The following is a 15,793-nucleotide window of genomic DNA, read 5'->3' on the forward strand; positions in this document are numbered from 1 at the left end:
GATATAATTGTTTTGCAATTTTAAACTAAGAAAACATGTATTAGACACAGTGGTATGAATGTATTTAAAGTTCCTACATAGGTTTTTTAATTTCAAACAACTTCTTTTAATGCAAGTAATATAACTTTTTCTCTAAATAACACATAATTTCTCTTTTTAAAAACTTGAATTAAGGGATATGGACAAATGTTCCATCCTACCTCAACACTGAGAGCCTGAAATCAGGTTTTAATTGGAATGTACCTGAAATTAAATGTCTCTCTAATTGGACAGATTTGATCACATATCCCTGTATGTAAATTGTATCTTTATGCTGAGAGGACAGTTAAGACATGACAATATAGAAAGTGAATGAAAAATGGCTGAGGGGAAAACTACTGTTGATTATTTAAAAGAGAGAAATCAAACATTTTTCTTAATTTTCTTTAGGCTAAGTTGATTGGAATAAGTTGGAATCTTTTGATCCCAAGCCCCATAAAAGTCTGATGAATTCAGCATAACCTATTCAGTTAAATAATAACATTAGTGATACAGTGTTTATTTATTACTTCAGAGGTCTTTTACTCTTCTCAGTAGAAATAGGTCAAACTAAAATGGCTTCTGTTTGGGGGGCCGTCTGTAGAGGAGAGGGGCACAGATGACAAACCGCTCCCTTCCCCATGAACCTCTATGTAAAAGGAGGGAAACAGTGGAAAAAACAGGCCATGATTATATTTTAAAATGGTTGCATAAATATGGTGCAATAAAAAAAGGACATTATTCAAAATTACTTCAATCTGGACTCGAGTGAGAGAATTGGTTTCAGATCTGTGTGAGAGCGATAAGTGGCATCATAGGCTGCATAATCCTTTTTATTTCTCAACACTTAGGCAAGAACAGAATCTCAAGATTTATATTTGTATCATGATTTTATTTCTTTTATTTCATTACATCCACTGAACAACTGATCCATTCAGTTTTACTTCTGTAACACTGTTTTGTGGTTTACATCTGGCCATGATCCGTTTCTAAGCATTATTGCAGCAGTATCACAGTGCACTGTACAGACCCTTCATAGCAGGTAGGTGGAAGGAAAGGAGATAGGAGGGTTGAAGTAAAGGAACCGAGGAAATGAGCAATAACTGCTTTAATCTAATTGTTGTCTAAAACCCTCACCCTAGGCACTTGGTGTACGGTAGCTGTGAAATGAAAAAGAAAAAAAAAAGCATCACTGCTCCCGCTACCTTACAGCTAAAGCTTTGATTCTGCTTTGGGCTCTGAGTCAAACGCAAACAAACTGTGTGGTGGATCTTTAAGCCTGTGCAACGTTTTTTTTTCAAAGTGCCCATGGGGTGGGGTTTTTGTGTTGATTTGGTATTTTATGATCCAGAAGTTAGAGCTTTACAATTTGTCCAGGTAGTTGTCCAGTGCCGGTATACCCTCTTTCAGACCTTTGCGTTTCCTAATTTCAGCAACGACTTGGAAGGGTTTGCTGGTAGGGTCACTGGGGTCTCCTTGGAGGATCTGCCAGTGGTCAAACACACATTGAGGGAAGGCCTGACCACCAGTGTTACTGCGCAGGTCAGCTGTGAAACCTGAAGGAAATTAAATAAAGAGGAAAGCTCAAGTTTTTGATAAGGTTACAAGGAGATATGTTAAAGAAACTAAAATACATTGATCCTCCTTGGTCTTTTTCATGTTTTGCAACCAGCTTAATGTATAATTTAAAACAAAAAAGAAATTTTTTTAAACTGATTTAAAAATCTTTTTCCACCACTTTCTCTTTATAGAGATAGAACTGTTTTCCCCATTCTCTGTAAAAAAAAAAAAAAAAAAAAAAGCTCTAGGGTTTGACTAAGCCATTCTAATACACGGGATTCGATAAAAATATCTTACCAAAGGATTCATTAACCGGCAGGTAGGCTTTCACCACAAACATTGGAGTTCCCATAACCTGGGATTCCTCAAAGACGTGTCCTCGTTTCCTGTTCAGAACACCATAGATCCCACCAACCACCTGTTCTGGGCACTGGAAATGGAAATGGATCAATGAATCAACGGACCTAAAACACAGCAAAAACTTAAAAGAAGCATATTTTTCCTTGATTTGAGCAGGTAAGGAATATTATAAGAAGATTTATGCTCTAAATTGTAAAAACTTACTCAGAATGAACAAATATTTAATGCTTAATCTGAAAAGATGTATGTAAAACATCCTCCCTAACTATAAAATTGGTTCTTACAGCTGCTTTGATGGCGTTTGGAGGGTTTTCCAGACATCATACAGTACCTGTATCTCCACTAGATAAACCGGCTCCATGAGGCGGGGCTGAGCAGTGAGCTGGCAGGCGTACAGGACCCTGCGAGCGGTGGGGATAATCTGTCCTCCACCGCGGTGAATGGCATCTGCGTGCAGTGTGACATCATGGATGTCAAACCTGATGGCTCGCATGTTTTCTTCACACAGCGCGCCCTGAGGGTTAAGGACAGTAAAGATTACCACCTAACTAAGTACATATAGCAGAACTTATCTGAACATTTAAATGGTCAAATAACCTCTTTGGTTGCCCACTGGAAACCAGCCACCACACTGTCCTTGATCTCATTGAGGTACTGGACTCCCTTTGTGACGTCTATTAGCAGATTGGGTCCGGTTCCGTCGGGACCGAAACACCAGATCTTCCTGGCCTCTGTCACCTCCCACTCGTATTTTTCAGCAAGATAACGAGCACGAGCTTTGAGCTCCTGCCGGGAGGTGACCTCTCCTTTCTCGATGTCTTCAGCCAGGCCACCTGGGAACGGATGGGATTTCATGAAGAGCCGATTGTGCTTGTTGGGGGACTTGGACAGACACATCTGATCTGATTCCTCCGTCACCGTCTCTCTGTAAGACACCACAGGGTCGGATTTCTAAAAAGAAAGGGGAGACGGTCAGAGAATATGTAGGAATGCTGTGAAATGAAGACAAAATTAGTCCAGGGTATGGCCATTTGCATGTAAACAGTTTTGTCAAGACCTTTAGAAAAAGCTCAATTTTTATTGCCTTAAACCCTTAAGTTATTCTAAGGAATCTTTAGGTATTTAAATGAAACAAAACATCTAAAAAATGATGTCATTAATATCCTTATCTGATTCATCATTCAACCATCATCTAGCATCAATACTCTGACTTCTTTGTAACTCAGAGAAATCCGCTCTATCCACCTTGAGTGGAATGCAGGCATGGTCCTCCTCCAAGTCTTTGAGGCAGATCTCCAGGTGGAGCTCTCCTGCTCCAGCAATGATGTGCTGTCCTGACTCCTCGATGATGCACTGCACCATAGGGTCGGACTTGGCCAGACGCTTCAGCCCCTCGACCAGTTTGGGCAAGTCAGCTGGGTTCTTGGCTTCCACGGCGACTCTGACCACGGGGCTCACGCTGAACTTCATCACCCTCATGTTGTGGGCCTGCGGAGAACAATCATTTGAGTATTTCTGTGTTGAAGCTGGAACAACAGGAAGGAAGGAAGGAAGCAAGCAAGGAAGGAAGGAAGGAAGGAAGGAAGGAAGGAAGGAAGGAAGGAAGGAAGGAAGGAAGGAAGGAAGGAAGGAAGGAAGGAAGGAAGGAAGGAAGGAAGGAAGGAAGGAAATATACTTGTTCAAAGGTAGTGATGGTCCCGGTCTTAACCAGGAACTGGTCAACTCCAACTAGACCAACAATGTTGCCGCATGGAACATCCTCAATTGGCTCCACATACCGACCCATCATCAGAATAGTCCTGTATGGAAAGTAAAGTAAGAGAGAAGGCACATAAGCAAGTATTAATCTAACAGTGCCTCTAAGCAATGCTTTTCAAAAATATTCATGCCTCCTGGAACTCTCTGCATTTTGTTGTCATAGCATTGATGAACCTTTTGTAAAGCAAAAGGAGCTTATTTTAAAAGCTTTTTTACAGAAATGTTCCACTCATTCTTCTTTTGAACAGATATAAATTAGTCCTTCTGGATGCAGAAGATCTTTAAACACAAGAAATTAAGTTTTGTCACAGATTCACAGTAGGACTTATAGGTCTGGACTTTAACTGGACTGTTTTATTCACATTTTCTCTGTCAGGCTGTATGTTTTGGGTTAATGTGTTGTTGGCAGTTGAACCTCTGCCACAGATTTCCTATCCTAACCTAAATGGACAAAGGATTATTTTAGAGGAATTAGAATAAAAGTGGGTCAATTGAATCAAATACCACATTTGGGCACATTTTATATATGACCAAATGTGGTATGGTCACAATAATGTCACAATAATGGAATGATCTATTTTCCCATGATGGCTTTAGGTTCCATAGAAAGGCATCCCCAAAAATCAGGGCAAAAATGTGAAAAAGTTCAAGAGCAATGACTTCTTCAGCAAATCACATTCTCACCTCTGGATAGGTTTGATGTACAGGTCTTCCTTTTTTCCAGGGGTAAAGTTCGGCCCCATGATGCGCACCTTCAGGCCTGTGGACACGCAGCCAGAGAAGACTCGTCCAAAGGCGTAGAAACGCCCCTTGTCGCTTGTTGGTACCATCTTAGAAATATACATCATCAAAGGAGCCTTGGAATCACAGTTCTTGATACCTGAGAAGAGAGTTGAGACATTGAGATTAAATCTGATGAATTGAAATTGCCATTTTAAATGGTTCTAATTAAATAATGTGGATGTCTGACCCATGGCAGCCTCGTCGTCTCCTGGTCCTTCATAGAGCAGCTCACAGCGGTACTTCTGTGCAGTGACAGGAGAGGGTAGATGGATGGTGATCATCTGGAGCAGGGCTTCCCCAGCAGGAAGCCAGCGGCGCATCACAGCCTTCAGCAAAGGCTTTCCTTCCTTCTCCTTGTCCTCAGTGTCCAACTTGACATCTAGCTTTTCAATTAGCTTGGCTGTTTCCTCCTTTTTGAAATTCATGATGGCATCAAACACCTGCGAGGGAGTTGATAAAAGGGCCAAAGAATGAATAAGGTCTAATTACCTCAGTGCAATTTTCAATGAATATTTAACATCTAGAATTATAAACTCCTGATAAGGAAATGAAATTTGACTAATTTTCACCTTGAAAATGGGATCCAAAACAAGCTGGGAAAAGGTTCGAGGTAATTTCTGTCCGTCAGGACCGCTGGCTGTCTTACTAAACTTTCCAGCACTTGGGTCGAAATATCTAGAAAAAGATTAGTGCACAAAGGTAAAAGAAAGTATTCAGATCCAGTGAAGGAATCTACAAGAATATAAATTTTTATGGACAAACAGATCTGAATTGACTTTGCTGAAACACGTTTTCTTCATCCTACTTGACAGAAGAAGGATTTAAAAGTGCCTAATCTGATTTTAATTAATTATACATTAAAATAACTGAAATTAACATGAGAAAAAGTAGTGAAAATATAAATTTTTTCTTTGCATAGAAAGTTATTTTATGTTTAACTTAGCCTTTATCCTGGAGGGAGCCATGGATTAAACCATTCTTGGCATTATGTCATTTATGTCATTGTTTTTTATTTTCCACAAAGGGAACACCTTGCTCTGTGTGACTATGTTTAACTGTGTGTTTTTATAAGAAGCATTCATATGTGCTCTCTCTTTGTTTTTCCTCGGATAAAAAAGCTGAATATTTTTGGAAAAAGGGTCGTCCATTCAACTTGTAGAAAAGTGGTTCCTCCTTACTGTCTCCACCTTCTTTCTCAGTTTCTGTTGCAAAGTTAACACATCACTGCACTTTATTAAACAGATAACCTTCTTATACTTCACTTCTAAAAACAGTTTTTCTTATTTTGGTACCATTGAAACTGATCGATTTTAGTGTCAACTATATTGCCTGACTGAAATCTTGTTAGGTTTAAATATGGACCTGTACTCCCAAGGAAAATGGAGAAAATAGATTTTGCAATAAAAGGAAAAAAGTAAAATTCAAAAATAGATGGGATTCCTTTATGGAATATTGTAAATCCCTTCAAACCTTGCCTTCAGAATAATACCCCCTCCCTCTCCCTCTGTGTAAATGGGTGTGTGTTTTTGTGAGTTTATTTTGATGTTTGTTTGTTCAATACGTGTGTTATATTAAATGGCCTTTAGATGTGGTTTGACTTGACTTTTTTCCATTGTAGGCCTATTGTTTCATGGGAGGTAAAACAACAAAATGTAATAAGGAAATGTTTTTATTTTCTTCACGTATATGACTAATTTGTTTCCTCAATAAACAAATGTATAAAAAAAAAAACTAAAAAAAACTGCCAAGGTCAAAAGGATGAAATCTCCAGATTGCCCGAAGCAGAAGCCAAATTCCAGTGTATTAATGGCAGAATTATAAACTAGAATAATTTACCCATTTGTTCAGCATTTATTTTTAGGCACTTATAAACATTCAACAACAGGAAAATGGCAGATAAATCTGTTATCATTGCATCTTTCAAAGACTATAACAACATCTGCTGCCTTAGACACCCTTTTCAAGTCTGCTCATAGTTTTACCTGTCTCCCCATAGCTTCTTCATCATGTCCTCCACTTTTTTACACCTCTCTGCTGGCCCCAGCTGAGCGACTCCTTTCGCCGCAAATTTAGCTACGTACATCTCAGCAAACTGCTTCAATGTGAAAGCCCAGCCGTGGAGGCCGGAGCCGAATCCTACTGTTCCGATAACGGGATCAATCTGGAAAGAAGAAGGTTTTTTCTGTTACCATTTCATTGGTTGCCTTATTACAGAGGTTTGTTTTTGTGCAGGGGCCTCACCATGATGTTCCCCATGGGTCCACCTTCGTCTTCTCCATAGGTGGAGATGATGACGTTGACGTTCTCCACGATGCGTTGAAACGTCTGGTAGAGTTCGTCTGGCTCTAGCTGCAGCTCCAGCAGGGCCCGATCCATCTTGTTCATCATCAGAACCGGCTTGATGCGTTCAGCGATGGCCTGCCGCAAAACGGTCTCAGTCTGGACGCACACACCTGTCCCAAGACATGAAAAGGTGGGTGACTGCTGACAGCCTGAGTACTTAATAGCAGGCGCAGCTCATACGATTACCTGAGACACAGTCCACCACCACCAGGGCACCATCAGTGACTCTGAGGGCAGCAGTGACCTCAGAGGAGAAATCAACGTGACCCGGGGAATCAATCAGGTTGATGAGGAAGCCGTTTCCGTCTTTACTCTGCTTGATGAACGCCAGGTCATTCTCTCCAAGCTCATAGTACATGGAGATGGCCCTGAATTAGAAAAAAGTGAAAATAAGAGACATGTTCAATCTACATTTAAGTCCAACAATTTGTTTTAGCTCAACCTTGTGGTAAACACACTAAAACCGATGCTTCTGCATCACCATTACAAATGAAAACAGATGCATAACAGAATTTCTAATAAGGCATACCATACAGTGACCAGGGTAGGAAACATTTAACCAATCAGGGTGGGGGGGATTTAATTATTCAATCTCCTAACGATTTTATTGGTTCAATTAAAAATAAATTATCTGTCTCTAATATAGCTGTTTCATTTGAATGTAAAGAGACAAAAAACAAAAATAAAAATCAAACTCTTATAACGTTACAAATTAATCTTCATGTTATGGAATTAAATCTGTGTTTGATACTTTCTTAGGGCAAAATTCTGGCTTCCATAGGTTGGTCAAGGGCCAAAATAGCTACTTAGAGTGATTGAATGAATTTAAAGTTAGAAAGAAAAAAAAAAGAAAAGAAAATCCCTTTATTGTCCCACAATGGGGAAATTCTGGTGTTTACAGCAGAAAAAAATATGGACCTTAGCAAAATATATAAGAATAACATAAAAGTGAAGAGTTAAAGTTGGCACAATCTATGGGAGAAATGTTTAAGCAGTAAACTGTCTTCTCTAGAGAACTTAGTTTTAAACTGGGACTGGCTCTTGACAAAAAGTCAAATGTGTTTCAGCCCACTGTGTCATGAAACACAGCGGATTTGGAAACACTGAAAAAGTTTAAAAATATCTCAGCCTCAAGTTTAACCTCATTTAGAGCAGAGGTTACTAATATCTAGTTGACAAATACCCCCTTTTAAATTAAACCTCTATAATGGAAAGCTTTTCAGAATAATAATACAGCAGGGAGTTCACTTTTTCAGCTTCTTGTTTTATCCTAATTATAAATAAATTAAAAAAGTAAGATATAGGGATTAATATCCTTAACGACTCATATTTATATAAGTTGTTATTTATCAACACACGATTGAGTTATACATCAAAGTGTATAACTCACCAAAAAATATAGAAACAAATTATTTAAGATGAATTTTCTCACACATGCAGTGTATTATCCCCTTGGCTACAGTGCTAGACTGACCAATCACAGCGAGAGGTACATTGTATTATAACATATAAGTAATTACAGCAATTGTTTGAAAATGGTTCCATTTGAAATAGTTCATTCTTAGTTTACTCTTCAAACCTCATTCTAGTTTCCAGGGGAAAATGGAGGCTAATTATTTATCAAAACCTAAACGACTCTCACTTTGGTTTATAAACATAGCAACCAAAAGCATGTATTTTGATTTTCCCTCCTTGGTTTCAGTGAAATCATATAAAAGTTACATAACTATGCAGATGGGTTTGAGTTTTCTTAGTTGCGTTTTGTGAGTTATAGTTTTAAGAAAAAATGGAGTCAGTAAGAATCTGAACGGGCACGTTAAAACTCATAAAATCAGTATCAGTAGGGTCTGATTAATGAATCTCTCTTCAATAATATCTGAACTGAATGTTGAACCATGTTCCACACACGTTGATTTAATGGTGATGCAGCGCTCCTGCTCGTCTTTGCGTGTGTCTGTGAAGCGGGTCTCCCCGGCCCGGGAGGACGCTATGATCCCAGCCTTGGACACCAGCGAGTCAGTCAGGGTGGACTTCCCATGATCCACGTGGGCGATCACAGACATGTTCCTGATGTTGGACTTTTTGTCCATGATGGCCCGGATCTGATCCACAGTGAAGTTCACCTGTGGGGAGTGGGTTACATGTCACATGTTGCATTCACTTTCACACCAACAGCAGCAGAGGTTCACTTTATTCATCGTATGCTTCTATTTTTGTCATGTAGTCAGCGTACACAGCCGCTCCGGGCAGAGTTATAAAAAGAAAGACATGCCTGAAACTGAAGCTAGGAGGAAAGAAGTGGTCGGGGGTTAGAGTGGGGGGTGTAGATTTTGCCTCCTCCACAAATCCGGAATTACTTAGTCACCATACATATGCTCTAGCTCAATGGGTCAAGCTGGATCACTCTGTTCTAGAGAATAACACTGCTTTAAATATTAAACCGTGAAGATGAAGCCAGCGAGAATATTTCTACCCATACTATGAACTGATAAATACCATATTACCAAAACAAACTTCTAACTACTAAGTCTGAGCTAATGATCATGTTTGGTTGTAGAAAGACTGATTTGTTAGATCCCAGAGTAAGCAATAGCATTTATATTAGCTGTTTTTCATAGTTTGATTTAATAAAAAAAACTCTATGGGACTTAAAAAGCCTTAGTTTAATGTGGAAATTTCTGTTTTTAAAGCCAAAATGATCTAAAATTACAAGATGAATTCATAAACAGGAGTGATCACAAAAATGGTAAGATTTATTGTGGTATATATACAAATTATATTTTATATAATTTGTGAAGATTCCATGTAAGGATAAAAAAAGCATGATAAAAATCTTTATATGACTTAAAGGTATAGTGGATGATGTTCTTTTTCCGGGTGGATCATCAAAATAAGTGGTCCTCCTAAGCTATATTATAAATAAATATACATTAATCTAAGCTATTCCAAGGAGTAACCCATTCTGAAATTAATAAAATATAAAAATAAAAATCTGTTGCCTACAAAATCCTCTTTATTCTTCTTTAATGAAAGCTTTACTATGATGACACATTTATTAACCAGTTTGTCTTAAAACTTTGGAGGATTATAAGAAATATTTTAAAAATAAAAAGATCTTATAAGATTTCTGTGAACATAAGGATCAACACATTAATATTAATTATTTACTGAATAGGCTCCTTTAGAATGAAATATGTGCTAAATGATCTGACCTAGATCCAGGCCAAAAAGGACTCCATAGGACATCCTGTTTATTGAACAAAAACAAATAGACCCAAAAGGATGATGGAAAGTCGTAATAAGCGGTGGCATAACACGTCTGTGAATGACGTATTGTTTCTGGCCTGTATGTTGTTTTATATATTAAAGCCCCCAAATCAAACAGAGTGACGCAATCGCCTTAAACATCATTTTATCATTCAGTAAAGCTACGATTCGCAGTATTTCCCCCAGACATGTCAGCTGGAAGGTGTTTTCTTTCTCCACCGTAAATAAGCGGAGTATTTCTGCAGTCATGCGTGAATTAAAGGCTTTGCGGTGAGCGTCACGCAGAGGCCGTGCGGTAAAGGCTACAGCCCTGCTTTACCAGCCGGCTGCTGCGTATGTTACAGCCCACCGCAGCCGGAGCCCTTATCTGGTCACGCAACACCGCCGGGCACCGGCATCCATTTCACGCACCTGACAGGCTCCGTCCAGGCGCGGCTTGTTGAGCTGTCACAGTTATATCCACGCATTACAGTGGAGCGGCTCTCAGACTGGCTGCGCACTTTTTCCAGACGCATTAAAACAAACCTAACCCTTTTCTAGCTTTAGAGAAAAGCGCGTTAAACACTCACCATGTTGGATTGTGGTCGTGGATCCTCGTATGAGACGGTTTATCGCAGTAGACACTGCCTCTGAGGACAGGCAGTCCCGGTGGCGTGAGAGAAGAGACCGGGCTGCTGCTGCGGCTGGCGCTTTCAAGTGCAAGAGAGGGCGTGCAGCAACAGGGGGCGCTGTTTCTCACAGAGCCCTGCTTAGATCAGCTTTATTTAGAGGATATTTGTTTACTCTGTTTATCATCTAATAATATTTTTTTATACATTTTTTTAAAGAAAAGTTTGAAATGAGGTACGCATTGTTGTACAGTGTGATTTTTTTCTGCAATTTGTCTGTAAATCTTAATTTTGGCCTTTCTGACCAGAACACCTTTTTATGTATTCACATCTTCTCCTAACTGCCTTATTGCAAACTGCTAACAGAACTTGCTCAATTTAAAGTTTTTGAACATTAAATTAGTTGTTCTGTCAACTAATTCTTTCAACCAACTGTCCCACATGAGCTGTTGATCCTCACAGCTCATCCAGTGGTGGTTCTAGACCAAATTAATCAAGGAGGGAAGGGTTTGGCCAATGCTTTTTTATAGGGTCACACCTGGACTTTGCAGGTAATGAAGCAGACTGAAGATGTTTTATCGTTGTCTCCCTTTTATCTCCTCTTTCTTTCATCTTTTATCCTTTTTTCAGTTTTTTCCTTTCCTGTTCTATTCAAATTGTAGTGTCCATATTATCTGTAATAGTCCCAGCATGAATTATAGTAAAGCTGTTTATATCCATAAATCAAGCAGAACACTATGACAGATAGCCGTACTGCTCCACTTGTAAAAGTAAAATCTGTTGGGCTCTTTTTTGGCATCAAGACAATTATTCTTATTGCAACATTGCCAGACAGGACACTGTTAAAAAAAAAAAAGAAGAGGAAAACAGCTGGACTAAAGAATAACGTCCCCCCTCCACCAAAAAACAAAACAAAAAACAAAACATAAAAACAGGGCAAGTTGGCATAGTTTCATATATTAACTGAGCCACTGCCAAGGTTACAGACCCCCTTATGATGATCCTATCTTAGCAATACTAAGTCTTAAAGCTGACTGTGATTTCTAAATAATTGTTAAAGGAAATTGTAAAGGCCGAATATCAAATTGGTTAAATGGACAAATTAGTTATGGAGTCTTCTGCCAACACAATTTAGTATAACACTGCTAAAACTCATGTGAAAAAATAAAAGTTTCATTGAATAAATACATTTGCCATTCATTTGAGTAAGTAAATAATGAGTGTCTTTGCCCTTAAAATGAGATATTATGCCCTTTAAATACAATTGATTTTTTTTTATTTGCTTTAAATCATCTTATTCCATCAGCAAATTGTGTCACCCACTTAGTTAAATCAGGGGTAAATACACCTATTTTAAGAAAGATTGAATAACTTTCAATTTTGCAGTTTAGGATTTCAGTGCAGAGGCCATAACAGGTACTAGTTCCAGCTCTACAGGGGGGACTGGCCCCTGTTCATTTTAGCAGGCAGCCATGCTGATAGATTTGCCGTTATGCTTATAAAGGTTGGAACATGTTTTTCTAACCAAAGCCAGTTCTAAACCTTTTCACACCCTTATCTGAGATGTTAGGATTATTTTCCTATTTCCTTCACAGTGAGCCGTCTGCTTTGTTTATTTGTCTTTTTCAGTGATGCTCTGAAACAAACCTCTGTCATCCTTCAACAAACTGAATTTTATTCAGGCCTATCAGAGTGAAGGGAGCTAAATATAGCTGCATACCATATCTTTACAATTTTTATTTATACATTTTTAAATCCATAAATCCTTTTCTCTAGAATTAGGTAACAACATCAAAACAGAATAGAATACATTCAAGGTTGTGATTGTAATGTGATAAAATCTCAAGAATTTCTAAGGTTTAAAATGCTTTTGATTATAGCCACTCTGTGTTTTGGTAAAATGTAAAATCAAACTTTTTGCTCTGATTGCAGGGAAAATGCCCAGCTCTTTTTAGAAGGTCCTATTCTGTAGCGGTTATACAATTTGAAGGGAATACCTAAAAGTTTAAATTTTTGGGTAATAGAGAGTTATATTGGCCAACTGAATGTTTTTTTTTTTTTTAGCAATGCTGCATTTAGTTTGCACCAACCATTTCCTCTGTCCTGCTGTCATAACATTTAGTTTCTCTGACCAAACAACGTTACATTTTTTGAAAGGGCAAAGGTTTCCTCCCTGCGTGCCTCTCATGAAAGTTTTAACTCTAAAGTTCCTGTTTTATTTTAGAGACAATCACTTTCGCATGGACAATAGGAGCCAGGTGTAGGTCCCGCATTAACATTTAAAGTTCCTCTTTTTTTAAACATTATTCTTTTTCTTGTCATCTTCAGGCTCTGCTGTCAGGGTACTTGGATGGCCAGATCTGGGCTGGTAGATCATTTTCCATAAACTGGTATGGCTGATTACAATGTCTCAAGATCCTAAAGATGCTGCAGTTTTCTTTCTAAAGACCTGAGACAGCCTTCAAGATCTCACCAGCCTTCAGCCTTTACGCCAGTTCTAATAAGCCCACAAAACAAAATATTGACAGGTTGAATTGAGTAAACCTCCTTTACAATTCTAAGCAATAATGTTTTAATCACCTGCTTCCGAGCTGATGCTATTGTGTGTTGTTTAGTCATTGTAGTGTTTAGAGCGTCCTCATTGATCCGTCAATAGAAATTACTTTGCTAATTAGATTTTAAAGCAAGCTTTAGATGTCTAAATATTCTGTTTCATTCTTTGTGGCCTGGGACAGACGGATGGACTGATTCAAATTACAGAGCAAATGCAAAGAGGATTGATTTGTTATTATCTTACCCCACTATTAAATGTTAGCAGCGTTAGTAACTATTATCCATTTTCATTTTAAACATAATCACTCTTCTGCCACAAACTATAAACAACAAAAACATTAAAAACCTCCCTATAGAAATAATGCACCGATACACAACAATAGACTACAATGCAGCGGTTTATGTGAACATAAGCTTCTGTGCCACTGTGGTCATTTGTTACTACCTTATAAAATATTAAACAGTTATTCATTATTTATCGGCCCCCTTTGAAGGGCTCTGATAAATACAGCATATTTATAGAAGAGTTAGAACACATGAATCTAAAAGGGCTTTTTTATTCCTTTTTTTTATTATAACATTAGGAAATCTGTCTGGTTTAAGTGTATAATCCATGCCTGAATGATTCAGTGATGAGGGCTGGAGGTTTTCCATTCCCATCTGTTTAATATTGCACTGTGAAGCAGCTTTAGCATGCTGTAAGTGCTTTCCACCAGCTGAGGGCAGAGCAGAACAAAACATCTCTGGGGAGGCCTGGACAAAAAAGAAAAAGGGAGATTATCAAACAGAGTGGAAAACATTGGATATGGAGTATCTCGAGTGAGAATTATTACTGACTGCACTTTTTTTTTTTTATTACAGTAACTATTAATGTCCTGTATATCAGATTTTGTATAATTCACCAACAGAGAATAAAAACAATTGTTACATTTTTTTTTTTTAAGATAAAAGAAAAAATCTGTGGGCTGCATTTGTGCACAATCCCATTTACACTGATACAGAAAATATTTTCAAGTCCTACCAAGGTCAGTCAGTGGATGGAGAGCATCAATAAACATTGTTTTAAACATCCCAGCAATGTCTTTCTGCACAGTTGTGCAAATCTCAGGGGAGTGTGGGCTAGTGGTTAGGGCATTGTGCTTGGATCCCATAGGTTCTGAGTTCAAGCTCCACTCCATCAGACTGCCACTCTGGCTCTGAGCAAAGACCCTTAATCCCACGCTGCTCCCCGGGCATCCATCTGCTCCCCAAAGGGATGGGTTAAATGCAGAGAGTTCATTGTTTTGCTTTGTACTTGTGACAGAACAATGACAATAAAGTTGAATTTTTATTCTATTCTAAACCTTATTTAGATCAGGACTTTGACTAGGCTCAAAATCCAGCTCTATCTGTATTATTAGAATAATTTTACTGACCCAATATAGACCTCTAACAAGGTTTTCTATGAAGGTAAATATGTGCCAAAATGAACGAACTTGTGAATTTAATGTGAAAACTTGAGAATACAATGTGAGAATTTGTACCACAAAAATCTGAACTTGTATGCCAAAATGTTCTGCTGTAAAGAAAAACCGCACACACACAAACTGAATTTGAAGTTGCACTAAAAGACATATCAGGCAAGACCATGTAAAAAAAAAATTACACTTTGGCACATATTTACCTTCATAGTTTTCTCAACAGATTTTTGTGTCAGTGCACTTGTGACAAACTGCAAACAGAATCCATCAATAAGAATTTCCTTATTGATGCATTCTAGAAATTTAGGTGAAAAGCCTTCTCCCATAGGTTTGCAATTAATAAATACTCTTTTCATTTTCACGTGATATATTAAAGAGTGCCCCATGTTATGTCCACAACTTCACAGCTTTAAGTCTACAATATTATCCTTGTCTTCTCTGATCCTTAGCCTCGATGATGTTGTTTATTTTAAAATTTCAATCTTGTCCTTAAAACGGCTATTTAACTGGTGAGATTAAAATGCACATAAATGGACTCCTTTGACTTCTCAAGATATCTTATAACATCAGATGTTTTCGGGTATCACCATTAAGGGGCCTGAATGAATATTGTATCACGTTTAATATCTGTTGATATAAAGTGACTGGTTTGAGTTAGTCTAATTTGTAGTGTTTTATAAGGAAAATGTTGGAAAGTTAATTGGGTGGAAATCCTTTTAAACACACGACTGATGGGAAGTACTATTGCTAGTATTTTGATTAGAGTTTACAGGAAAAAACACACCAAGGCACTAAAAATGTGATACATCCTAACACCCTTTTTTACAACAGAGAGTATGAAATATATCAAGTTTCTATTGTTAGTAAATAGCCAACCAATCTCCAAACATTCTGAGCAGTCCAGCCTGGGTTTTTACCCCACTTCAGTGTTACAGCGCTCTAGATCACGCCTTCCACTTGTGTAGCTGACTTGCTAACCGAGTGACTGATGAATCCAAAGCCATGTGTTTGCAGGTGTACACGTTTATTCAAAATGATGAGCACAGATTGGTAATTATCATATGGAGGGGCAGGTTTGTGAGA

At 38.2% G+C, this 15,793-nt stretch overlaps 1 protein-coding gene across 1 annotated transcript; it reads right to left on the reverse strand.

The window, feature by feature from the left end:
* Positions 1–1,307: 1,307 nt before the first annotated feature.
* LOC119773517 (elongation factor 2) lies at positions 1,308–10,813 on the reverse strand. The gene is made up of 14 exons (XM_038270505.1): positions 10,659–10,813; positions 8,731–8,945; positions 7,009–7,190; positions 6,721–6,932; positions 6,462–6,640; positions 5,049–5,154; positions 4,667–4,919; positions 4,381–4,576; positions 3,614–3,737; positions 3,184–3,426; positions 2,536–2,889; positions 2,270–2,452; positions 1,876–2,008; positions 1,308–1,574 (listed from the first exon to the last, which is right to left on the reverse strand). The coding sequence occupies exons 1-14, from the start codon at positions 10,659–10,661 to the stop codon at positions 1,381–1,383; spliced, it is 2,577 nt and encodes an 858-aa protein (XP_038126433.1). The 5' UTR covers positions 10,662–10,813; the 3' UTR covers positions 1,308–1,380.
* Between the last annotated feature and the right edge of the window lie 4,980 nt (positions 10,814–15,793).

Source organism: Cyprinodon tularosa, unplaced genomic scaffold, assembly GCF_016077235.1.
Source record: "Cyprinodon tularosa strain WSP-4 unplaced genomic scaffold, ASM1607723v1 ctg12, whole genome shotgun sequence".
NCBI classification, from domain to species: Eukaryota; Metazoa; Chordata; class Actinopteri; order Cyprinodontiformes; family Cyprinodontidae; genus Cyprinodon; species Cyprinodon tularosa.

Coding starts and splice junctions, on each gene's coding strand:
- LOC119773517 (XM_038270505.1), bottom strand. Junction 7,191..8,730: donor TGCATCACCATTAAATCAAC/GTGTGTGGAACA, acceptor TTTCTAATTCAG/GGCCATCTCCATGTACTATG. Junction 3,427..3,613: donor CCATCACTACCTTTGAACAA/GTATATTTCCTT, acceptor TGTTCTCCGCAG/GCCCACAACATGAGGGTGAT.